The 26,886-nt window shown below is 32.6% G+C and overlaps 3 protein-coding genes across 3 annotated transcripts in view; 2 read left to right on the top strand and 1 right to left on the bottom strand.

Annotated features, from left to right (window-relative positions):
• The window catches only part of LOC125870523 (uncharacterized), a 225,067-nt gene that overhangs the window by 137,841 nt on the left and 60,340 nt on the right, over positions 1–26,886 (top strand). The window lies entirely within an intron of this gene.
• Positions 1,047–14,344, top strand: LOC125870511 (uncharacterized). Its single transcript, XM_049550958.1, has 9 exons — positions 1,047–3,792; positions 4,936–5,077; positions 5,175–5,257; positions 5,557–5,795; positions 6,367–6,453; positions 8,017–8,116; positions 11,014–11,224; positions 11,377–12,314; positions 14,211–14,344. The coding sequence occupies exons 1-8, from the start codon at positions 1,414–1,416 to the stop codon at positions 12,228–12,230; spliced, it is 4,095 nt and encodes a 1,364-aa protein (XP_049406915.1). The 5' UTR covers positions 1,047–1,413; the 3' UTR covers positions 12,231–12,314; positions 14,211–14,344.
• LOC125870541 (transcription repressor OFP12-like) lies at positions 20,025–20,799 on the bottom strand. The gene has a single exon (XM_049550999.1). The coding sequence runs from the start codon at positions 20,739–20,741 to the stop codon at positions 20,055–20,057; it is 687 nt and encodes a 228-aa protein (XP_049406956.1). The 5' UTR covers positions 20,742–20,799; the 3' UTR covers positions 20,025–20,054.

The following is a 26,886-nucleotide window of genomic DNA, read 5'->3' as shown; positions in this document are numbered from 1 at the left end:
CAATTCCAAAGTCAAAATTTCTTGCCCCACATTTTCATTTTTAATATATTAAACAAGTATTAAACACATTCAAAAAATTTCCCTCTTCTTTTAGCACACAATGAATATTAGATTACGACAGTTCATAATGACTAATGACGAATATAACATAAAAATCAAGATTAAGTCAATAATAGTAAATAATTAATTCGAGTGATTAAATATAAAATTGTCACAAAACTAGTTTATAATGAAGTCATGTAAGATCATTCTTAATATACTAAAAGAGGTTAACATCCTCAACTCCATGGCCATTCAACAAATGAATTTTAGGAAATAAAATATGTGTTACACCTTTCATCTTGAAAAAAACAGGGATCCATACTTTTTCCTTTAATTATCATTTTCAACATTCAATATTCATTTAAATCTACTCGATTAATTATGATTACGAGAAATAAAAATCCTTCTAACATCTTTAAGTTAACTTTCATGTTTCAACAAGACTTTGCTTGCCATTTAAGTTATCAAATAATAATTCACATTGAAATGTTAATATTGTGAGTTGAAGATACAATGACTAATATGAGTGTTTTATAAAAATAATCATAAAACCCATATTAATTAATATACAGTCTTAGGTAGTTTACTTAAAATAAAAAATAAGCCAAATAAAAATCGATTTACTTAAACGATTGGTTCAATTTGAATCAATTTTCATCCAAATTGTGAGCACACTAATTTAAGATTTTAAAAAATAATTTGGAGAATAAGTGATTAACGTTGATGATAAAATAGGAAAAAGTGATGAATAAAAGTGAAAATCTATTTTAAAATTACTAATTTACTTCTTTAATGTGTTTTTGACCATTAATTCGAGTATTCAACTATACTTCAATTTTTATTCAACATTACTATTAATCAAAATCTTATCCAAAGGCTGTTCATATTAGGCGGAGCAATAAATATTTTTGAGTAAATATTTATTTTAGGAAAAGAGGCAACAAATGGAGGGAAAATGAAAAATAATAATAATTGATTCTCCCTCCCAAATTACAATTAGTCCTCCTAGCTTCTTACCTCGAAAACGTAAAAAAGAAAAAAAATGGTCTCAAAACTTTGTACTAAAATACAAGAAAACCCACCTTTCTCCTCTCAAACAGTCTCTGCCAATTTCTACTAAAACCCACAAATTCCTTTCTCTCACTAAAACCCCAAATTGTAACGCCTTTTAATTGAAGCTCAAAATCTTCTCTGTGATGTCTCTGCTTCACCGATTTCATGGTCCTTAAGATTTCTTGGTGAGCTGAAATCTTTTTTTTTTGTTTTTGTTTGAATCAATTGGGTGTACTGTTTTAGGGGTTTTTGTGGTTTTGATGGGGTTTGTGTAAAAATCTAGTCTTTTTTTGGTTGATAGAGAAAAGGGGATCAAGAATGGATGAGGGGTTGATAAGTGGTAGTGTAGAGAAACATGGGTTGGATTTGAATAGGGATCCGTCTGAGCTAATGGAGACTGATTTGACTGTGATTGACTTGAATTCTAGGCAAGATCTTGATTTGAATGAGTCTATTCAGGAGGTATGTGAGAATGATGATGAAATTAAAGGTGTCATTGTTGATGTTGATGAGTGTGATAAGGTTGAGGTAGGTGTTGGTGAAGTTGGGGAGGAGGTTGAGGTGAAGGTTGAGGAGGAGAATGCAGTGGAAGTTGTTGTTAAGAAGCGGCGAGGGAGACCAAAGAGGGTGGTGGGTTCAGCTCAGTTGGAGCTTGAGAAGAAGGGTTTGGGTTTGATGTCAAGTGGGTTGAGTCCTTCTGAGGAAAAAATGTGTGATAAGGGAACAGCTGTTGGAAATGGCGAAGAGGGTCAAATTGAGGACAATGTAGCTGGTGAGCCACATGGCAAGGGTGATGCCACGAAGGGCAAAGGACGGAGAGGGAGGAAAAAGAAGGGCTTGGTTGCTTCTTCACCAGGAGGACAAACTGAGGAAGGACGTGATGATTTGGTAGGTTTTGAAGGTGGCAAAACAATGAAGGCGGAGGATGGCATGGATTCCAGTACCCAAGTTCAAGTTGATGAAAACAATGTTAAGGGCCAGGATACGCCTGGCAGGAGAGGCAGTGGAAGGAAAAGACTTAAAGTGGATTATACTGAATTGCACGAAGATGAATTCACTGACGATGAAGAAATTGATGTCAGTACTGATCAGTGCGAGATTAAGCCTGCAAGGAGAGGCAGAGGGAGGAAAAGAATGAAAGTGGAGGGTACTGAGTGTCTTGATGATGATGATCAAGTGAAAAGACAGAAGGTGAACACTATGGGTCAGTTTAAAAGGGTCTTGAGGTCCCAGACACTGGCAGTTACTGATGGTGAGAAGGATGTTTTTGAAGTGAAGGATGCAGGTGTGTCCAGTCCAAAAATAGATAATAAGATTGATCCTTCTGACAAAATACTTAAGACAAGGGTAAACGATAATGCAACCCCGAAAAAGAGGGGAAGGCCAAAGTTAAAGGGCCGTCGTGGACGACCTCCGAAGATGCAAGGGAGAAATGAAATTTCCAGTCTGATAAGTAGCCAAAAGAATAAATCGAGGGGTCCCAAGAAGGGCATGAATTATGAAAAAGCAGATGGTTCTGTTAGGGGTTCAAAACATCTAAAGGCGAGTCAGACAAGTGCTGTGGAAGGGGTGGTTAACATCAGAAAGGAGAAAGACACTGATCAAGCAAATGCTGAAGCTAATTATGAGGGTCCTAGAGATGGTCAAAATAGAAGGTTCAGCAGTAATCCATATCGTGTGAAGAAAAGTAAATTGAAAAGAAGCAAGCCTGAGGTGATGGAATCGGGTCTTAGGGAACAAAAGCAGGTCATTAGAAATCAGATAATTGATATGCTTGTGAAGGCAGGTTGGAATATTGAGTACAGGCCCAGGCTAAAGAGAATGTATAGTGATGCAATTTTTTATGATCCTGAAGGAAGGCAACATTGGTCAGTCACTTTGGCATACAAGAAGCTCAAACAGAAAGTTGAAGCTGGGGATGCTGACGATAAGACCAATTCTGCGTTTACTCCTATTCCGGAGGAGGTATTCAGCACATTGTTCAGAGTTAGGAAAGAAAAAGAGATCAAGGGAAAAAAGAAGAAAAATGATGCTGGAAGTAAAATGAGCAAGAAAATGACCAACAAGAAGTTCTCCAAGAAGCTATCTGCCAAAAACAACTCAGATAATAAAGGAAGTGTTGGCTCCAAAACAGGATACAACTCAAATGTGGCAGTACGGAGGAAAAAGTTGGGACCAAATACAGAAGATGGACAACGCAGAAAGCCCTGTGCTCTATTGGCTCGTAGCTCTCAGGGAGGGGTTGATTCAGATGGTGATGAGTTTATACTGTATGATGGGAAGCGCACTCTTTTAGCGTGGATGATTGATTTAGGGGTTATTCAATGTGATGCTCAGGTGCACTACATTTATGGTGGAAGGAAAAAAGTGAGGCATGAAGGAAAGATCAAGGGAGATGGAATTTGTTGTGGCTGTTGTGGTGAGACACTGAAGCTTGCTGATTTTGAATCTCATGCTGGAAGTAAGCTGGGCAGGCCATTTCAGAATGTGATTCTGCAGTCAGGACAGTCTCTTCTGCAATGTCTAGTAGACTCATGGAATAAGCAGAAAGAAATTGATCCTATTGCATTTCATTCCGTGGATATTGTTGGTGATGACCCCAATGATGATACATGCAACATTTGTGGAGATGGGGGTGACTTGATATGTTGTGATAGTTGCCCCTCAACTTTCCACCAGAGCTGCTTAGATATTCAAGTAAGACTCATCTTCTTCTATCCTTTCGTTCTGTGTTTTCTTTCTTTTGTGTTGTCTTAGTTTCTGTTAATCCTGAAAAGAGTACAATGCTCTTTTTCTATAATACATCTAGTTTTGGATAATATATGTTAGGAAGACTCTCTTAATTGGTTTCCCAGTAAAGATTTTGTATAGATTAGTGCCATACCTCTTCCAGGTTCGATTTAGGTTCAAAAGGAAACAGAGAGTCAGCAACGGAGCAAAGTGGAAAATCCACTGTTTGGCTCTTGGATAGTGTAGAAAGGTTTACCATATAAAGAAAGATCAAAATAGAAGTGTAAGCAGTAGAAAGAATTAGGTATATTCATGGGAATATATTGCATATTCTTTTGTTTGTTCAAGAAGATAGTACTTTTGGTATTCAAAATATGGCTTGAGTTTTTGTTCAGCAGCTACAATCTGGGTTTCATATTATTTATCAAAAGGAAAAAGTATTGCCTCAGTTCCAGCCGTACTCTTAAGTCATGGATGTTGGTTGTAAGAATGAGAAAAGGAGGTTCTTGGACCACCTATTGGATGGCTGGCTAAAAGAATAGTTGGTCATTTCAAATTGTAATCCCTGGTGCTCTCCCAACTTAGAGTATGTTTGGATGAGCTTATGACTATAAGCCAAAAGCCATAAGTTGGGAATATTTTTGTTTTTTTGGCTTAAAAACACACTTTTGTTTTACTCAAAACACTACAAAAATGCTTAAAAACTATTTTAGCTTAAAAGCACCTAAAATAAGCCAATCTAGATGGGCTCTTTTAGGAGAATAGTAACTGTGTATTAAATCCAAACAGTACTTAGGTAGTACTTAAACCATATATACAATTGGAACTCTAGAATGTTCCTATTTGTATCTATAATCAATCTAGGACATCAATGATAGAAATAGTGTCATTAGAGTAGAATTGATTACACCAAAAACAAAGCAGTAAGATAAAATTTAGCTTAATCTTTTGCATATCATTTTCTATGCCCTCAAAGCACTTGGAATTTCTCTCCTTCCTCACGGTCCACCAGATACATGCAGGGATAAGTCTCCATCTAAATCCAAACTGGCCCTTACTCTTAAAATTGCTGAGCATAAGTATGTCTTACTGTTTTTGAATGTGTTGCAGAAGTTACCTTCTGGAGATTGGAGATGTGTTTATTGTTCATGCAAATTCTGTGGGACAGTTGTCAGAAACTCCTCAGAGAATGATGTTCAGGATGGCATGGCAGTATCTGAGTTGTTAACATGCCATTTGTGTGAGGGAAAATGTATATTTCAAATCCTCTTTTGTTAGTTATTTTTTTCTATAAATTTGTAAAATGAATTTGATGAACTAGACAAATTTATCTGCTTTGGCTTTTGCAGTCCATTTGCCTTGTGTCCCCGGTGACAGTGCTCTCGGTTTTGATACTAAAGATCTATCGTTTTGCGGAAAGGGATGCCAGAAGGTATTGCACTTGTCCAATTAAATAGATTGCAGTTTTTGCAACAGAGTTCACATTGTTCCCAGCCTTGAAGAAGTTATTTAGTTCATTTGTCTGTCACATGCACTTAATGAAATCTGTTGAAAAAGAAGAGAGAAGTTTCCAAATCGCTCTCCAATCCTCTGATGTATTCCTGCATGTATATTAACTTTCTTCCTCAGACTAAGAGTAAACTATATTTATACAATTTGTATATACATATACATATACATATGAGTTTCTATGCACTATGCAGTGAAATAATCTCACATGTTCTTCAACAGATTTTTGAGGGCCTGCAGGTGCTTCTTGGTGTAAAGCATGACTTGGATGAAGGATTTTGTTGGAGACTTCTTCAACATCGTGATTTTGGCAGGGATACAAATTTGACTGACGATCTAGTAGACATTGAATGCAATTGCAAGTTAGCTGTTGCTTTCTCCATTATGAATGAGTGTTTTGTGCCCATTGTTGACCAGCGAAGTAAAATCAATGTAATTCAGAGCGTTGTTTATAGCTGCGGGTGAGCATCTCTGAAGATTGTGATAATATGTTCTCATGAATTTATATTAAAAGCGATGGCATAACCAATTTGTTGCTATTATGACTTTTTCTGTTCCTGTCTAGTCATGCTTTGTTTATAAGTAATGCCATTTGGTGAATTCCATATAGAGTTTGTTTCTTCTGTTAGTTCTCGATATGAAGTGTGGAAAGTGTTTGTTGATTTTTGGATCACTGAGTCTATTGTCCAGATGGCGTTAGAACAACTAGTAATTCCCCTGCTCAAGCTAATAACTTTTAATTTTCTTTTTTCTTGTTAACTCAAATCATCAGGTCATGTTGATGGTATTGATGTGAGATTATTTTTTAGTTTTTTCCACTGAAAATACTACCTTTACCTTTTCATTGAATTCTAAATTTTGATTCTGTTTTTTTATACTAAATTTTTTCTGAAAAGTTGTTCTTGTTTTTAGTACTACAGTTGAACACTAAATGATTCCAGTGATGGTGTACATGGTTGATAATTAAGGCACTTATCTTTCTTCTATAAGTTGATTAAGAAATTTATCCTTATTTTCCTCTTTTGATCCCAGGTCAAACTTTAGGCGGCTGAACTACAAAGGGTTCTATACTATTATTCTTGAGAAGGGTGATGAACTTATCTGTGCTGCATCCATAAGGTGAGTGCTAGTTGAAGTTTTTTAGTCTTCGTTGGAGTATTTTCTATTCATAGTGATCTTAATTCTGTATTGCATCCAAGTGCTTCATGACCAAAGCATATATTTTTTTTTTTTGGCACCACACCTGGAATCCCTTGTCTAGGAGTCAACTGCTCTGTCTCATGTTTACTCCCATAATGACTCCAACCCCTAACCTCATGCTTGGAGGTTGAGGTCCTTTCCACTACATAAACAGTGAAGAAGCAAACTTGAATTGTGGCGGCATTTTTAGCATCAGCTGAAGAATCAAGTGAATTATTATAACTGAATCTGTTAACTTGAAACCTGCAATATTTATTACTGAAAAGCTGGGCGTTGCAGTGCTAGCTCTGAGCATCCTAGGTCCCAGAACTTGGCGGCTCAATGCCCAGAAAGGGATGCCTCAATGATGTGTGCATATTAATAGGCAGAAACTGGGAGGCTCAGCCCTTCAACATCCAAAAATAGTTGCATCAATACCAGAAAAGTTCTACTGCTTTGTTCCAGAAGAACGGTTCCAATAAAGATACTTTGTGATAATATGATCTAGGCTATCCTTGCTACGGATTACTTTGTTACTGTATTTGGTTTGTTTCTGGCTAGGTTTGTCGTGATTAATTGACATTACTTTTGCTTAGTTAGCATTCTGGAGGCACTTGAATGGACAGCTGTAATATGAGCGATTCTCGTCCTTCTTGAATAGTCAATGTAGAATCAGTAAAGGTTGTAATTGATGTAGGTGAAAACTTGATAGGTTATTCAAATGGACAACTTAATAGTTTAGAAGGCTGTGATTGGTCCAAAGGGCGGGTCACAGACAGATTTCTCGGTTATCAAAAAAAAAAAAAAAGCCAAACTACCTAATTTATTTTATTTGATATTTAGATACCATCCCAGCCGAATTGAAAAGTTGGCCATAAGTATTAGTTGTATGCTGTGATATCTTTGCCCTTCGGGAAGGCAGGAAAGAACATCATAATCTTTTATACTATAAGCTACTCCTCCGTTTTAATTTGTTTGTTTGGTTTTGACTTGGCATGGAGTTTAAGAGAATAAAGAGACTTTAGAAGAGAATGTAGTATCTTTTATACTATAAAATTTACCAAAATGCCCTTTAATCTTGTGGTCTTAAACATGCCACGTGGAAAGTTGAAGTTAAAGAGTTACCAAACATAGAAAGAGGTTTTACTCTTGCTGAACTATGCATGGCAATAATCTAAATTCATATCTAAAAATACCGGGCTGAACTGGTTGACTGGCTGGCGTACTTTGTAGCCTAGAGCAAAAGCTAGGCACATGCGATATAGGTATTCCATTAAGGGATGTAACATACTACTTTTGAATATCGACGTTCATGTTCTAAATTGATGCTTGATGATGTGGCAATCTCTTAATGTACTTAATATTTTTTTGCCACTTCTCTTGTGCTAAATGAATTCTGGAGAAATTTGTAGTAGTGGTATCTAGTAACATTTTAGTTTGACTCTCTCTTCTATTCAAGGATTGTGATAATAACAACTGCAAATGATTCTACTCTTTACGTAGGATTCACGGGAATGAAGTTGCTGAGATGCCATTTATTGGAACCCGATATATGTATCGTCGTCAACGTATGTGCAGTCGGCTTCTCACAGCAATTGAAACGGTATGATTATGTAATAAGCTAGTTTGATGCCTCTTGACATTTTTAAAGTGGCATGCTACTTGTCATTGTAAAGAGTTGATATGCCGACCCCTGTATTTAGAACCCACCTTTATTTTCTATGATGGACGAAGTATACTAATTGTATTGACTTGAACTTATGTTATGTGCTTGAAAAGAAGTTGGAAACTTTACCAATTCATTATTCAAAAAACAGTATTGAAGTATGATATTTTTGAGTTTTAAACAAAGTATATACTAAAATAGATTGAGAATTTTGAAGGACTTTTGTTTAGTAAAGCCTTTTATTCAATTCTTTTTTTCCATTGGAGGTAGATATTTGATGACAGTTGTGTAGAGTCTTATGTTTTTTAAAAATGATTTCTATAAATAAAAGGTCATATATTTATTTGATCATTTGTAATCTTCTTTAAAAACCTATTCCAGGTAAGTTTTAGGAATAAATGCTACAACCAGTGTTCTAAAAGATTTTTTGGGATTTGGTCGGGGCTCGCCCCTTGATGGGGCACTTGTAAAACACCCTGAGGCACATGTATGAGTTCTGTGAGGCTTATGCCCCAAGCGCTTGACTGTGCTCCTAAAGCACGCGTAATGCTCAACGGTCAGGACACACTCAATAGTTCTTAGCAAATCATGTGCCAAATTCCCCAATTAGCACCCTCAAATTCTTAAGTCACACTACTAGTAAAAGATCTATCGTCTATAGAAAATATGAAGATTTAGATAACTCAAATAATAGGCGATAATGTTGCCTATATTATGATTGAGAATATTATGAGGGTGAACACCACTAGAAAATTTCTTCTGAATATAGGCAGTTGAACTTTATACAGTCACTTGCAATCTAAGTTGCATGGACTCTTCAGTTTCTGTGATGCAAACGTGTCGACACGACATGAGTTTGGGATTCGTACCCGATTTGGTCAACTGATATTGGATACTTTGACCAAAATCAATGGAGGATTCGGAACAGATACAATGATAATTGTAATCAAAACAAAAGCTAAGGTGAAATTGAAGAGAATGGAGTACGTTGTAGATATTAATTTCTATGTCTGTCCTTTTCCTTATATCAACTTCTAGAATTCTCCTCTTGATTAGTATCTTTTCCTCAGAATACCTAGTAAGTTTTCCACATAATGTCTCATAAATTAGACATATAACTCTATCTATAGATATTTAAATTAATTTTAGCTGAATCCTCAAATCATATCGGTACCCCTGATTCTTAAAATATAGATCTTGAAGGATCTGACCTCTAGATCTGCACCTTTATCGGACACCCTCACCGAGTCCAAGGAACTAAGCTTGCTATTGATTTTCATGTCTTTATTCTTTTTCTCAAAAGTATCAAACTTTCTTTTATTTTACTATATGAAAGCTACTTTATATTTCTTCCTGAAAGAGTAAGCTTTAAATTATACTGATAAAGATTTAATTATTTTGGTTTAGAAAGGTAAAACATATGGTCTGATAATATTATTTAAGAAATTGTGATTTTTTTGGTTGTTTGAAAGTTAAGACGATATTGTTAATTTGTGTCTCATGATAAGTTTACTACAACTGCATTTTTATACTTGTATAAGCATATGCTAGATTTTTTTTATTTTTAGGAGCTTTTCTAATTCCTTGCAATTTTTGTGAATGTTTGATGTATTTTTCATATTTTCTTGTCATTGTGCCATTTCATTGATTTATAAATTGAAATATTTGAAGAACTATGAGGCTTATGCCTCGGGGCTTGCATCTCTTTTTGTATTAAGTAAAATGCATTGGCTGAGACTATTGTTACGGAAGTCTGAAAACAGGGGAGATGTATGCAAAACTTGAAAACTAAATGGGAGATATCTGTTATTTGAGCGGACCTTGGGGGAGGTTAATGTAATTAACCCTTCGGGGTCTTTTGGTGTGAGGGATAAAAATAAATAGTGATGGGATAAATTTTTTGTATCTTGTTTGGTTGCCATGTTTGGGATAACTTATCCCACCATTTATATCATAGTGATGGGATAAGTTATCCTATATACATGGTGGGATAAGTTATCCCAGGATAGCTAATCCCGGGATCACTAATCCTGGGATAGCTTGTAGTTGTTCCCAACCAAACGACCCCTTCAAGTCTTGCATATATTGTAATCACACTTTTGGAGGTGGGCCAGCATCCTCTTAATGCTGATGAATACATGTTACCAGTGTCAAAAAAAGTCTTGCGTATATTATTGTTAATTGTTTACAGCTATTATTTGAGTTAGGCCTAAAATCAAGTCCAGTTTTAGTATACTGCTGTACATTCTGAAATCCAAAATTCATTAGAACGTATAACTGTTTTTCTGTCTCTATTTACTGTTCAAAGGTCTTCCAATGAGTCCTTGCAGCAAAACCTTTTCCTATCGAACTGATTGATTTACAATTTGAACTTCTCAACATTAGCAGTGCTCTTAGCCAGTGTATGGGTCTGGGTTCTACTTTCTGACCTATTCTTGCAAAGTTGAGTCAATCTATAAGATCCCCCGAACATAGTGAAGGTACCACATGTCCACACCCATAGAAACCATCATTATTTCTCTTCTTCTTCCTCCCTTGTGCCTTATCTTTCCAACTGGTTTTCAAAATTCTGTTTTAGTCGCCAAGGCCAAACTATAATCTGGATTATGAATTACAGATTTGGTGTCATTAGGTAGAGGAAAAAGAGATGAACCAGCTATATTTGTTACATCATGAGATGTAACAAGTGTTATCATGCATGGAAGCGTATGCTATTTGTATGGAAATGTGGAGTTGATTAATCTAAATGTGTATTCTAGTGCTCTGGAGCCAAAGGGTATTTCTTTGCTCTTAAGCAGCTACCTGAAGTTTTTTCTTCTTGAAAATCTTGTCAGGCTCTTTGTTCTCTTGGTGTTGAGAAGCTGGTTATACCTGCTATACCAGAACTTAATGAAACATGGACGAAGGTTTTTGGTTTCAAACCCCTTGAAAAATCAAAGAGACAGGAAATGAAGTACATGAGTATGATAGTGTTCCCTGGCACGGATATGTTGGAGAAGCCTCTATTGAAGGATCAATCCAGTGAAGGCCAAGTTACTTCAACAGGTATCTGATATATATTGATGCTGTACTTGTTTAATGCTATCTGTCTTTTCAAGTTCTTTGCTTCTCATGATGCCTTATTAAGTTGAAATAACAAATCAGCTTCAATATGTGCCCGAGGACTGGAATTACTAAAGTAATAAGCTATTTTTCAGGATCCAATGCTGATGCTTTCTCTGAAGTCAAGCTCAACCAGGATGATAAAAGTGCTACTTTCCCTGTTGAATCAAGTCTTGATATAGCTGATGGCGTCTTGAATGATACGTCCGAATGTAGAAACAGTCTTCCTTCTCATGCTTCTGAACCTGATGCTCATCAAACTGAAAGGATAGCTAATTGCTCTTCTGCACAACCTGGTTACGGAACTATCCCCTCTGATGTAACAGACGAACAACATGGGATGAAGATGTATCAACATTGTGGAAGTGGGATGGAAGGTAATGCACTAATTTCTTTTCCCGTGGCACCTATATCAATAATTCATGAGGAGAAAGCCATTCACAGTATGGAAGATAGTAAAGAAGCTGTCAGTTGTCTGCTAAAAGGAGAAGTTGAGTGTCTGAATAATGACTCCGATTCTGTTGACAAGGTTTGCCAGGGGACATCCTCTGTAGATTGGCAAAATAGAAATGAATGTCACAGACTTGAAGTTCTTGCAGGAAAGGAAACAGTTGCTTCAAGTGAAATGACTTCTGCTTTGATGTGTGATTCAACTGGTTCGGTAAAAGCTACTTCCGAAGCCTCCCATCAGATGGAAAAAGTTGTGGATTCTTTAGATCTACCTGTTTCTAATGGCTATATTTGTGATAAAACATCTACCTCAGACTCTTCTTGCTTGAATTCTCCTTTGGCAAGTCAAGAAACTTCTCATGAAGTCATGAGAGGTAACATCAATGACCATAAGGAAGTTTCTGTGGATGCTCATGTTTTGGCCCTTGATTCAAAGTCTCTCCATGATGTAGCTCAGTTGTCTGCAAAATCCACTGAGGAACTGGAGTCTTGTTCATAATTAGTAGTTTGTCTGGTTTTGAACTCTGTGGCAGTATGAGTACCTGTGATGCTCCTGTGGTGCTAATAGAAGGATGCTTGATATGTAAGTTCATTTCTATTGGCTTTAGACTTTTCCTTCCTTTATAGGTGACATGGTTTTGTGAAGCAGTCAATGGTGTATGAATTGTTTAGTTTTCTATTCGACTTTTAATCTATAAGCTATTTAACATGATAGCGAACCATATACAAAGTTTATATAGAAAGAGCTCTTCAAAGATGTGTTATTTTCTGCAGTGACCCAATTATATACCTTATCTGTATACTTCATATAGCATATTTATTGGAATGTATGAGTTATCTCTCTTGACGACATGCATGGCTCTTTAGTTTCTCTCCCTCCTAGTGGTTCATGTGATGACTTGGGTCATAATGTCTAAATCTCTCTTGGCTCCTTCCGTTACCCCAGCATTGAAGTAGTTACTTTGTACTTTCTGCAAATTGTAGTTTTTACTAATCAACTTGAAGCAACTTCCCAAAGTCTTAGTATGAAGTGATTTGATAGAAGCTATTAAATAGTCTCTGATTGAAGGCCGTGGCCACATAAAACCAAAGTTTGAGATATGTATTTAGGCTATTGTTGGTATGTGATTTTCTGAACATGGCAGATTACTCTCTTTTTGTCTTTTAAGTGTCATGGTTGTTAGAATAGGAATATGTATATACAATCCTATTTAGAATAGGAATAAAAATAGTCATAGAAATAGGAATAGTAAATTGTATCTTACTTGGTAAAGGATTATATTGTAGTGTCTATAAATAGGGTCTTTTTGTAATAATGTAGACAACAATAATTCAATAATATTCTTTTCCAATGTTTCTCGCATGATATCAAAGCCTCGACGATTTTGGTAGAGGATCAAAGAGCTTCCGTTGTTGGCGGGTGGCTAATACTCATATATGTCGCCCGTCTGGCCAATGATTATGTTAACAAAAGTAGGGCCAATGATATATGCATGAACCCTATATTTAGGGGAAGACAACTTAGTCAAATAGGTCATCGTGTGTCAATTTTCGGTGACTTTCTAGGGCTGTTTGTGTTTGCCCCATATCCATTGGTATTTGTATAGCACTGTGCCATCTTTTTGGTAGCTACTTTTTCATATTTAATTTATGTAGCATTGTCATCTTTTCGGTGACTACTTTTTCATATTTAATTTGTGTAGCACCGTGCATCTCTTTGGACTACGTTTTTATTTAATTTGTGTATCGTGGATTTTTTCCAACTACATTATCATATCTGAATTGTATAGCATCGTGTGTCTTTTTGGTAGCTCCTCATATTTGATTTGCGTAGTTCCATTCTTGTCTTTCTGGTGACTCCTCAAATCTGATTTGTGTAGGGTTGTGCCATCATTCCAACCCTACCCATATAATTTCTCTTTTTCAACATGGTCGTGCCATCGATCCGACCTTTCCTATATAATTTTTGTTTTCTAGTTTGGTCGTACCATCATTCCAACCTATCCAGATAATTTTATTTTTTAGAATGTGAGCACTTTTAGCCATCAAATCTAGTACTCTGACATATGAGCATGTTCCGACTAGTTTTTCGGTGACTTCCTTGTTTAAATTTTATTTTGCGAAGTCGTGTGATCAACTTGCAGATATCTCACCAAGCCCTTTATTAGTCCTCGTATTAATTACATTTGTAACGAGCAAGGTACATATGATTTGTATGCACTAAGCTTGAGAGGGAGTGTTAAAATAGGAATAGATATATACCATATCACTTAGAATAGAAATAGGAATAGTCATAGAAGTATGAATAGTAACTAGTATCCGATTATATTGTAGTGTCTATAAATAGGATCTTTTTGTAATAATGTAGATAACAATAATTCAATAATATTCTTTTTCAATATTTCTGTTTCGTATTGCCAAGTTTGTTGTTCCTACAGATTGTTTTACATTGAGCTCTGAATTTCTGTTTGTGTTGCAGGTAGGTCGTGTAGATTTTTGAAGATGTAATATGCTAATTTTGATCTTTAATTGAGCGACAACTGACAAAGCCAAGTGTATATTCCTCCATGTAATTACTGACATGAACATATTCGGTGCTATGGTTTTTGAGTAGCTTTTTTCTTTTTGGTTGAAAGTTGTAGATGGTAACCCTACATGGCAGCGGATGAATGAGTATTGATAACGGATAATCTGACCTACACACTGGATTTGGATCTTTATAACTAGGCGTAGATGTAGGCTTTTATTGAGGTATGTATTTCATGTCATTCTAAAGCTTAACTTATTGAATGGTGAGACCATTCCTTCTGCTTCTTGCTCTGTAGTATCGTTTCCGTGGTAGTACTTTCAATTGCATTGCATTGCATATTCGCTGCTATCACTCACAACTTTTGTGGAAGTTGGTTTTGTCCCAAGTTAGTTTAAGACTGATCTTCCGCTTGGAATTTCTTACTGGAGAGATAGTGCAACAGTATCAATAATATAGTTGACAAGTTTTAGATTTGCCATTGGTCATTTAGAAAAATTTCATGTTTGAGAGGAATGCAGGAGTATTGTGATGGTTGGTTTGACTAAGTGTGGTGAGCTAGAGTAATCTAGGGTATGAGAACAAGGGAGAAGTGGGTAGTTTGGAGAAGGTACCAATAAAATAATTAACTTGATGGTATTGACCAACAAGGTTGTGGTGGAATTGTAAGTACTCCTTTATCCTTAAATAGAGGTTTCGGGTTCAAGCCCCTTTGGGTACGGAGTCACCTTTGTTAGGGAGCGCTTTAGACTTGCCAAGTATAACTCATGTATTGTTGATACTACTATGACTTGCGATGTATTGTTAATATTACTGTGACTTACTAGGCTAAAGATCCTACCAAATAAAATAGAGATAAGGCACAAGTACCCCCTAGACTATGATTTAAATTTCCTTGAACTCGTTTTTTGTAATTTTGTACACCTTTTTAGCTTACATGACATCCAAACATCTCTCACGCGCCTTAACTGTGTGGAGTCACGGAGTGTGCCTCGTAAGCCAAAAGGTGTATAAAATTACAAAACAAATGAGTTCAGGGGTAATAAGACTTTAGTTTAGTTAAGGTGTGTCTCTAGAATTTCGGTCATAATGTAGGGGATACTTGTGTCTTTTCCCAATAAAATATTAAATAATACCGAAAAATCCTACCAAAGAAAGGATTTAATAACACCATGACTAATTCATGTATTATATTCTCTAATACATTCCATCAAACGGAAGGTCAACTTTAGTTACATTAAGCAACATGTATGTATTTAATGTTTGAGTTTGATCCTCATGTTATTTTTCTCTCTTTAACCTCTAGCCAACTCTACCAAAGGTACAATTGGTGGCAGTAAGGTTGATCATCTAATTCTTTATCCTATTCTTAAGATTTCATCAGCTCAATATTTGCTGTTTTTGATGTTAGTTGAAATGAAGAAGTTGCTGTGAATTATTATAGTTTTCTATTATGCTCAATTTCGAAAAGAATTTTCTCACTCACTACATTAACAACGTAAATCTATCGTCTTGTTGCAAAACAAACACCGTGAGATTCATGTGTGAGGTTTAGTTTTGTGAGATTGATGCTTCAATCATGTATCAAATTTTCTATATGGATTTAGATTCAAATGGGCATGCCATTCAATTTTGAATGTGTATAAGTAGACATTTAAACTTGTAAAAAGTGGAATAAGTAAACACGTCTCATGTGGTTCTTTATCATGCGATGTCTTATATGATGTCCTACATATATTATGCCACATAAGACATGTGTCTACTTTATCTGTCTACATGTGCTAGATTTTACTCCTATCTTAACATGATCACATGAGTTATACTTGTATTTGTACGGTTATCATTTTTGGAGGAAATGATAACATATTTTTTGTATGACGAATTTATTGGTTCTTAATGTAGAAAAGGGAAAATCAGTCCAAATCTTTCTCGTCATAGTGAAATTTACAGATCAATTAATATGAGACTTTTTATTTTAAAATTAAGATAAAATTATTTACGTAACGTAAACACAAGGATACGAATTACCTGTTACAATCTGAAATCCTAAAAGGGTGAGCTTTGTTTTGTTTTTTCGTTTGGTGTTCGATAGAACGGATTTGTGCTGCATAAAAGTCCCATTTGGGAAAAAACTTTTTCTATCAAGAATTCTTGTATATTCGACTTTTAATTAAGAGAAGAGCAACTTTATCCGTGCACCAGTGATTTGGTGAAACGCTGCAACTTTCAAGAAGGATTATTGCCGTGTGATGTGTCTGCTTTATTTTGGTCTATATATTATTCTAAAAAAACTTTAACCTGTTCTATTTTCCATTATTTCAAAGTTGAAAAATAGTTGTTATTCTTAACTATTTTTGTAAGTCTTATTAGATATAAATTACTGATCTAATAATGTTGTTATTATTATTATTATTATGCGTTTTAAATTGATTAGCTATACATAAACTATAATTCTTCAAAAGTAAAAGCACTTCTAATAAATATATTTTTGATAAGAAGGCCTTCCTCCTAATGAATCATTTGCGGGTGCAATCCAAATCAATCAAATTTCAATACAAATTTTCAGAAACCGAAAAGAAGAATAGTGAAGTTGATTGATCACATGAGATTAACACATCATGAGTGAACATCATAACTTTATATTATATCCACCATCAATTAAGTTGGCCATATAATATACTAATAATTTGTAAAATTATAAACCAATAATAACCCAACTTGTGTTCAGAAACCAAGTCATATTTCACTGGCATTGGCATCTTTGAATAAGAAAATAACTACTATTAAAATAGCACATGCATTTTACTGAGCATGACAGAATCTTGAACAATAACAGTAGATGAGTTATGTTTTACACCCAAACAGCAAAAAATCAAAGTGAAAAACAAAACAAAGATTCTGTTTCATAATTTTGTCTTGAAGCTGCCCAACTAGTTCCTTCAAATATACTGGTGCAGTAGATGAAACGATTTCTTTCTTAGGTAAAAGTTTCGAGTTCAAATATTGGATATAAGAAATTTTTAATAAGGATCGCTTCCCTCTAAATAGGGTCTTATGCAATGCGAATTTAAAATAATCGCGCTCCAATGTGGATATCAGACACCAAGGAGTGCTGCAAAATTAAGAAAAAAAGGTTCATTCAAATATATATAACTTTAATCATAAATGTATTTATTTGTTTGCACTTTCTGTGAAACAAAAGCACGCCACATAAATACTATGTCATTATGTATTTGCCATATATAAAGTGACCTCGTGAATATTTTTATCACATTTTTGGTATATAAATAATAATTTACTGATGAAAATATATATAACATGGTGTCAGTGATTAAACTTATTTTATATGTATCTATCTATATATTGTACGGCTAGCTGTATAAGATTATCATATATCAATGTACCAAAGACAAACTTCAATGATTTATTATTTTATTTCTTTTTTCGAAAAAGAAGAATTTTAACAGATAAAGATTTTAAATTTCAAAAACAAATTATATGTGTACCCACAGCTTTTGTTGTTATCCCTAGAGACTAGAAGAAGTAGTTTCGTTCGAGTCTCCTTGATTCTCTCAAAAAATTATTACTTCCGTATTATTTTGTTGCGTAATTTGACTTGACATGATGTCTTAAAAATAAAGTTTTTAAATTTGTAGTTTAAAATGACTTTTAAAAATTTATATAGTTATAAATCATTTTATTAAAAATTAAAAAAAAAATTAAATCAATTATTTCTAATTATAATATGGTGAATCTTGCTAGCGCTCTAAAAATTGAAACAAACTTAACTAAAATCTTTCAATATTTAGAAGAACCTAACTAGTCCAATTTATAATCCGATTATTATGTCTTGCAGGTCAACTTTGAGGAAATTGAGGGATCCGATGGTCTGTCATAACTTTCGCCAAGAAAACAATATATCACATGTTTTGTCTAGAACAAATTTCAAGCTAACAACCACATATTTTACTGTATCCTCCTGAAGCTATTAAAAAGTTCTTCAAGGCAAATCAAGAAAGGGTGCTATCTGGTAACCTAATGATATAATCTAGATGTAATAAAATAGCTCGTTTTGATAATTTATTTGTAATCACTAATGTTAACAGTGATAGTATAATGTTAAGTGTTTAACCATATATATATAATATCCTTTCTAATAAAAAGAAAAAAAAAAAACATCACCAACAAGTTGATTGTGTTGGAATGGTAAGTCCCTTTTCATTCTTAATCAAAATTTTTGGATTTGAATCTTTTTGAGTATGCAATCGCCTTTGTCAGGAAATATTTTTATCCCGATCTGAAGCTTTTCGATAAGAATACAAATTTAGTTGTCCTATGTGAAACTTTCAAATGCGAGCTCATACTTAATCGCGCTTCAGTGCGAATGCTATATATCAAAATGAACTATTTTTATCTTAACTCGTATAAATTGAGACAGTAAGAGTAATACTTGCTACTCCCTCCGTCCCATTTTATGTGACACACTTTCATTTTTATATTGTTTCAAAAAGAATGTCATCCTACTATAATTACAAATATTTTAATTTTAAAATTCTCTTTTATCCTTAATGAAATAAATCTCAACCACAGAAATAATCAAGAATTGTTTTAAACCATCAGTTTCATTTTTTTATTTTAAACATTGTATCAAGTTAAAAAATGTCATATAAAATGAGACGAAAGGAATATAAAATATTGGTTAATTTTTGCATGTGTGGGGGGTAACGTAGTACTGCAAAATCACGATACCCAAAAATGAAAAAGTAGAAGGCTTTTGGGGAGACTGTCCTGTGCTGTGCCTGCCATAAAGAAGCTATAGGCTCCAGCCTACTAGCGGCTACTTAATTAACCTAGCCTTCTCCTATTAAAACTTTTTTTAGTTTATTTTCAAAAAATTTATATCTTTCCTTTTTAATAATATTTTAATTTTCACCTTTCACGTAGTATGTTTAAAACTGCAATATTTAATAAGAAACATGTTTATTAAATAAATTTATTGCTCCTTTTGTTTTAATTTTTTTGGTAGTTTAATTTGACAGAACTTTAAAAAGATATTTTGTGGCAAAGAATTATTTCATAAGGGTAAAATGACGTTTTTAAGTTAAATTACTACTTAATACTTCCTCTATTCCATACTAAGTAATTGTTGGACATGTTTTCGTAGTTTTTAAATAAGTGAATTGTTGTTCAATAAAGTTATTGAAAATTTCTTCTGTTTTTGTCCTTCTTTTATATTTTCTATACGATAATTACAAAAGAGTTAATTACTCATATTTATAATTTTACAACTGAATTTCATATTACTACAGAAATATGTCATTTTATTTAGATTTGACCAATATGAAAAGTAAATTTATTAAATTATAATTGAAAAATATAAAATATGCATTTAACTTAAATTGGAAAAAAATCATTACTAATTTTAACTTTATTTATCTAAAAAAATTTTGGGAGAAAAAACCAAATTATAATACCTTATCTAACCAAGCAAACAACCCCTTAAAATAGTGCCAAAAAATAGGGATATCCCAGAAAGTATTTTTGTAGCAAAATTGATTTCTAGATCTAGAAAAACTTGAAAAACAATTACCTAAGACAAATTACTGAAAAAGGATCATAAAAAGCTTCAATTCGTGTTATTCAAGACAACAGCTAGTATTTAGTAGCCGGGGACCAAATTAAATCTCTCAATAATGTACACCATGTTTTAATATCAACACCACGTAATTAACACGTACATAATATCAGATAACTTTATCTACTAAAAATAAAATAAATTAATGGAACTCTAATAAATTATTCATCACTTGGATTCTTGTAACACTTACTTGTGCTGCTGGACGATAGATCTAAATGTTGTGATTTTGATTCCATGAGACATACAATAAGGTCAGAAAATGCACCAACTATATACTTATGTGTGCTCTTTGGATTTAATGTAAAATAACACATAAGAAGTTCATGTAACGATTCCCAATTGCCTCTTATATCACTTAATCCACGTGCCTCCACCATTTCTTGCATCGATCGTCGAAAATCCAAATACGGGTCGGGTGAATCCGTTGGAATCGCGATGCTCCCCTCGAGGGGAGCATCCGATTCTACGGATGATAAGGTGGATGCTAAAGAGGAAGAAATTGACGATGATGAGTCGATAATAGAATTGGAATGGCCCGGGCTAGAAAAAAAGAAACGCCGAGAAGCGTAAATAGTGGCTAAATCAGGGGTATTATTGTCTAATTCGTAAATATAATCGAAAGACGTAGGAATATTATTAGAGTTGCACTCTGATGATGATAAGTCATAAAGAGAGTTGAAGTTTTTAATGGAATTGCAAAAATGCATACTACGATGTTGTTGTTGATGATGTTGATTATCATTATCATTATCATTATCATCATCGGCAGAGGATTGTAGGGGTAATGAACGTTTGAGTTTAGTGAAACAAAGATTAAAGTTTGTTCCAAGTGTAGTTCTTGGCATATTGTGAGGGAAATGGAGAAGGCAAAAGAAGAAAAATTGTTGGTAAAAGAGTAGAAGTGATGTGAAGAATATAAAAGTAGAGAGAAGAGTTGGGGAATGGAGCAAATATATATACATATATTATAAGATAAGATGTCGTAAAAGTTAGCGTATGGATTACCTGCCCATAATTAAAAGAAGTTTACTTGTGTTTTGTGTTTACTAGGGACTAAACACATTGTTTGTTTTCTTTCTCAAGTCACAATTCTAGTTAGATTTTTTTGGATATTTTTTTTTCATTGAATAATTATTTAAAGTAGTAGTATATAGTTTAATCAGTTAAAAACAAATTTTACAAGTGACATTTTATATCGATTGTATTTTATCATCCTCTAATATATCTTATCTTCACTGCTACTCCCATTAGCTCCCATCTCGACCACCTTACCCCCACCTCCACTTTCTAGTATTTGTTTATATTAAATACAAAATTATTTTTAAAATAATACTAATATTTTACTTGTAAGGAACCTACTAAAATATATTTTCCAACACTAGTGATGCTAATTTAACCATTTTAATTTCTCTTTGCCTTAACTTAGGGTAAAACTAGAAGAAAAATCTTACTAGGATCTTTTCTAGTTGTAGTTATAAAACTAAACATGGTATGATGTACCTAACAAAAAATCCATCACATGGTGTAACTGCAGCAGTTAATTTTCGCCGCAAGTTTTATTTTTATTTTGGTAGATCATAGCTAGCTAGGTCCAAATAAGGTCAAAGAAAATTATTAGATTCTTAATTCTTTATAAATTGGCTAGTGTGGTACTCTACTAATCTCTATTAAATATTAATCAATACTTTGCAACTTTATTGAATAAAAATTCGTTGTAGCATTCGCATCTGGTTAAAATATAATAATAATATGATTTTGCAAGTATATTTGAGCACAATATATATAATCAATATATAATTTTTATCTATTTCAATCATATTAATAAATAAATTTTATCGTATTGGACATATCGATAACTTTCCCAAAAAATTATAAATTTATAATACATAGTAGTTGGGCCTTCACATTGTTTAAGTTGGAAGCAATGTGCACATGTTTGCTAAGCTGTGTTCATATGCTCACACCAGACAAAGCAGGCCACCACCAATTTTCTACTACTCATACTATAATATATACTAATTTATTAATATTGTTTTTTAAAAGGTTTCGTTAAATTTATCCATAATTAGAAATTTATCAATCCGGTTAATTTAAAGGAAAAACTACTTTATTAGACATACTTCGCTATCATATATACTATTATTACATATACTTTCAAAGTATTACGTATTTCATATGTATCTTACACTTAAATACATGTATTTTTACTACCATATACATGCAAAGAGAGAGAGAGAGAGAGGTGAGCGAGAATGGAGAGGGAGGCAAGCGAGATTCGTATGTATCCCATATAAATGCGAATCACAGTAGATACATATACATGTATGTATGGAGTGATTCACATGTATTTGAGAAGAGAAAGTAGCGAGCCACTTGGGATAGAGGCTATGAAGGAGAGCGAGATTTGCTATGTATCACAGATACATGCGAATCCACTTGGATACATCTAAATTTGGTCTCATGTATCCATAATACATGTATCTGGAGATACCAAAATTTGATAAGATATGTAATATAGTAAATTAGAGTGTATCTAAGCAATTAGCTCATAAAGTAATGAGATTTATGTAAATTCCCTTTTATTTAAATTCATACTAGGTAGATCAACCACTTTCTTCGTTCTCTTTAATTTTTTACTCATCCTCTATTTAACTTGACACACTAAAACTATTTTTTTTTAAAAAGTATGATAAATAAATATAAATTAAATAAAAAAAAGTAAAATAAATAAATTGAAATGGAGAAGATGTTTTCTTTTTTTTAAAAAAAAGTTACTAATAGAAGGGAGTTATTTGGTTAAGGATTTGAGTGGTCATTGTCGGTCCAATCCAACACAGTAGGAAAGTGAAACATCAATTGCGTATGATTGTCTCATAACAATCCCCATATCACTCTCTTCTATCTTACGTTGTTTTTTTCTTTGATAAATTTTTTAGGTATGATTGTAAGTTCGTTAATTTAAATAAAGTGTATGAGAGAAGAAAATATCGTTAAAAATGGATGAAAAAATAAATAATGGAGAGATGTTTTTTGTCGACTTTTAAAATTTTAAGAGATGTTTTACGTTAAGTAAGATATTATTAAAATGTAATGAAAGTATAATTGATGATTTTAGTCCAAAACTCTCACAATTAAGGGCCAACACGCACTATCGGATCAGCCCCTTCCTTTCTCTTGGAACCGAAGCGGGAACTGGGAAGTTTGTCAGACAACTCTCCGAACTCTTACTTTTCTATCTCGTGTGCAACATCTCCAATTCAAACACCAAATTTTACAGCACTATTTTGGTGTAATCAACTCCAACCCACTGCACCAAAGTTTACACCAAAAATGAATATTTTTATCTCTCTTCATTATTATATTATTATTTCATTTATATTTTCTTATTTCATAAAACAAATTCTTTCTAAAACATTCACCATATATAATTTGTGGGGAATGACAATTACTACTTTGTTGAATGTTTATTATTTTCGATTATTTTTAAGTACACTGTATTATTTGTTTAAAAATTTATATTTTTGCATTTTAAATTTTTGTGAAGATTAATTGTAGTTATATCCAATTATAATTTATAGTAGAATTAACATAAATTTAATTTTAAAAAAAATCATATATAGAAAAAATAATTTATAAAAAAGCTAAATTTTATATCTAAGATTAATATTATAAAAATATTACATAAAAAATAATTAAATATACAAGAAATTTAATTAAAACATACAATTTATATAATGTTTAATTAAAAGTTTGTATAATGAAATAATATTAAAATATTCAAAAAGTGAATTGATGTGACACACCAAATTTGGTGTGAGTTGGAGCTCAAAAACATCAAATTTTACACCAAATAAAAATTTGGTATAAAATTTGATGTTGAATTGGAGATGGTCTAAGAAAATACCCTTTGTTATTTTAACTAATAAAGCAAATAAGGTCACTATAGTAAAGGCAAAATTTTAAGCCAAAGTTTAGGAGGGAAATATCAAATCTTTGCTTTTTCACACACCCATCAGGGTCCCAACTTTGACAGCCAATTTCCCTTTTCTACCATCTCAAAGATTTTACCTCAATAAAAGAGGATAAATCTTTGAAAACTACTTATGTGATGCAGGTGAGTGTTAGGGTTCGTCCCCAATTTTTTTACTTTATTTGAATTCTACGCAATTTTATTTTAAGTTTTTTTTTTTTAAGTACAAATGATCACTTGATGAAAATAACTCTTTTATATCTATTCTCTCCCCCCCCCCTCCCCCCACAACATAATATGAGGTGATTTTTCATACACATGCCAATTGACCAAATCATATTAATATATTGTGCTTCTTCTAATGTAGTAGTTTCTTTTAGTGTCTGATTTATTGTTGTCAAAATTTATAATTGTTAGTTTCTGCATGACGCTTTGATCAATTCAATCTAAATAGAGATAGACGATAGAATGGAAGAAGATAATTATTACTCCCTTTATTTCAAGTTGTTTGTTTTGTTTTGATTTGGTATGAAGTTTTAAAAAATAAAGAACACTTTCAAAATTTATGGTCTTTAACATATTATGTGAAAAGTTGCAACTAACCTTATTAAAATGGAAATTAGACATTTTTTAAAAATGAACTAAAAACTAGTAGGAAAAATAAATCAAAACGAAGAGAGTAGCCCATACACATCACCATATAAATATAAATAATAAAGTTTCAAGTTCCAATATTATTGTTAAAGACTATACGATCAGCTACAAAATCTGAAATACTGTTTAAAAGGACAATTATTTAATTAAAAATTAAGGATCCGCATCACGTTGGTTGTTGAGTAGTGTTAACTGACTCGACTAGCTGCATTATTAGTTATTAGTCCCTTTAAATAAATAGTGTAAGAAGCATAACATAATAATGCTGCAAAATAATTGTCGTAAGTATTAAATAATGGAGAATACGCTGGAAAATAATTAATACATGATGAGAGGATTAATTTCCTCACAAGTTCCATTATAATGCACGGAACAAGTACATCGAATAATTAGGTAATCAATGGAACACATCAATTTTGGTGATTAATTAGCTGTTGAAATGATTTGGTATAATGGAAAATGATTTTCTTGAAAATAAGTACTATTTTCTTGTGTTTAAGTGAAAAAATAGTATCTCAAAAAAATATATATAATCATAATCAAAGGTTAAATGATTTTTGTAGGACTTGTTCTCAACTTTCACTCACCCATTTCATATTTACTTGTCGATGTTTGATTTGACACATTCATTAAGAAGTAATAAATAAAATGATAATTTTATTACATCATTCTTAATTATCACAAGTCATCTATATGTTTGAGAATGAACATTACTTAATGATAAGGGTAAAATAATTATATATAAAATAGTTAATTATCTCTTAGTTTATTTTCAAACCGAAAAAGTAAAAATGAATAAATATTTGAAAAAACTATATAGTAAGTTAAGTATATGCTAATGCTATGTATTTATTATATATAACTATAGTTTAATAAAATTATAATTTGCTACTATAATATTCATTTTTAATAGCTATTTTCCAATTTAAAAGTATATCTTCCAATAAATGTATTTCTAGACTTGATTCTAGACATTGTAATTTGTATCTATCAATTATCCATCTTTTCTCTTTTAACTTTCCAAATTAGTGTATAACCCCATGTTAGCACATTCTTCTGATGATTATTTTTCTTCTTCTTTTCTTTCATGGACAATTCTTTCGAATTCTTTTCAAATTCAAACTTAACAATGTTGCGCTTCCTCTCCCCTTCTCCGATAAAGCGTCGTCATCATTGACTCGAGATGATTTTCGAAACTGCATTATCGAGAGAAAGCTTTGAAGCTTCAGTTTAAATTACGGATTCATGAAACTGTTACTAAAATTAATGGGTGATGTTTTGAAAGATTGAATATATTACAAGGAGTTTATATCTCGAATTTTGAGATTTTTTGGGTGCAAATTTAAGGACTTTTCATGGAATCAAATGCACGCATATATGCATTTTATTCATGTGTCAATGCACATGTATCTGCATTGTATTCATGTATTTGAGTGTGTTTGTTTCACTGTTATTGTATTAAATGTATTTGTTTGTATATGATATTGATTACACATTTGTATCTATGTATCAATGGTCTCATGTAATGTTTATCTTGCAACTTGTTATAATTTGTATCAATGTAATCAAGTCTATAATTGTTCTTTGTTATACATTTGTATCATGTATTTGAGTGTATTTTTGTTCACTATTATATATTTTGTATTAATGTATAATTTAGAATTGTATCATGTATTTGAGTGTATTTTTGTTCACTATTATATATGTTGTATTAATGTATAATTTGAGTGTTTCTATATAGTGTATTCATCACCAAAATGCATTTATATCAATGTCTTACCAATGTATTCAAGTTTTTAAAACTCTATAACAACAATTTTTTTTTGTATCAATGTCATACAAGTTATATTTAGTGACACAACAAAATCAATGAAGAAGAAAAAATCTTGTAATGCAATTCCTTTGTTTATTATTATTAAAAAATATTGTGAGATTTCATAGTTCCATTGATTAGGGAAGATTGAGATATTATGCTAAATTTTTAGTATCCGGAGTAATCGCCTAAAAATATATTGTATTAGTATCTATGAAATCAATGGAATTATATATTGTATTAGTATCCGAAGTAACCGCCTAAAAATAACATATGAATACTAGAATACAACCACCAGATACACGGTGAATACATTTAGATACAATTGGATAGCCAATTAAAAATTAGTTACGAATAGTAATTATCTTAATTATAACTACTAAACTTTATTAACCCCTAAAGTATATTGATTTCTGTAAATTCCACTATATATTTTTAGTATAATAGAAATAAAAATAATGATAGATAGCGCTCGCGGTGATACTTATTACTACGTGTACATATTAAACACTTTAAGATGCACTAGTTTTTTTGGACCACACTGAATAAATAC

The sequence above is a fragment of the Solanum stenotomum genome, chromosome 7 (assembly GCF_019186545.1).
Source record: "Solanum stenotomum isolate F172 chromosome 7, ASM1918654v1, whole genome shotgun sequence".
NCBI lineage: Eukaryota > Viridiplantae > Streptophyta > Magnoliopsida > Solanales > Solanaceae > Solanum > Solanum stenotomum.
Note: the sequence above shows the minus strand (reverse complement) of the source record. Positions and strands in the feature narration are given on the sequence as shown.

What these genes read in the sequence shown, in the direction of transcription:
- LOC125870541 (XM_049550999.1), bottom strand. Translation starts at nt 20,741, where the DNA reads ATGCCAAGAACTACACTTGGAACAAACTTTAATCTTTGTTTCACTAAA.
- LOC125870511 (XM_049550958.1), top strand. Translation starts at nt 1,414, where the DNA reads ATGGATGAGGGGTTGATAAGTGGTAGTGTAGAGAAACATGGGTTGGAT. An exon ending in CCATTTGTGTGAGGGAAAAT is followed by an intron (nt 5,078 to 5,174) that starts GTATATTTCAAA and finishes TGGCTTTTGCAG; the next exon opens with TCCATTTGCCTTGTGTCCCC. An exon ending in TTCTCACAGCAATTGAAACG is followed by an intron (nt 8,117 to 11,013) that starts GTATGATTATGT and finishes AAATCTTGTCAG; the next exon opens with GCTCTTTGTTCTCTTGGTGT.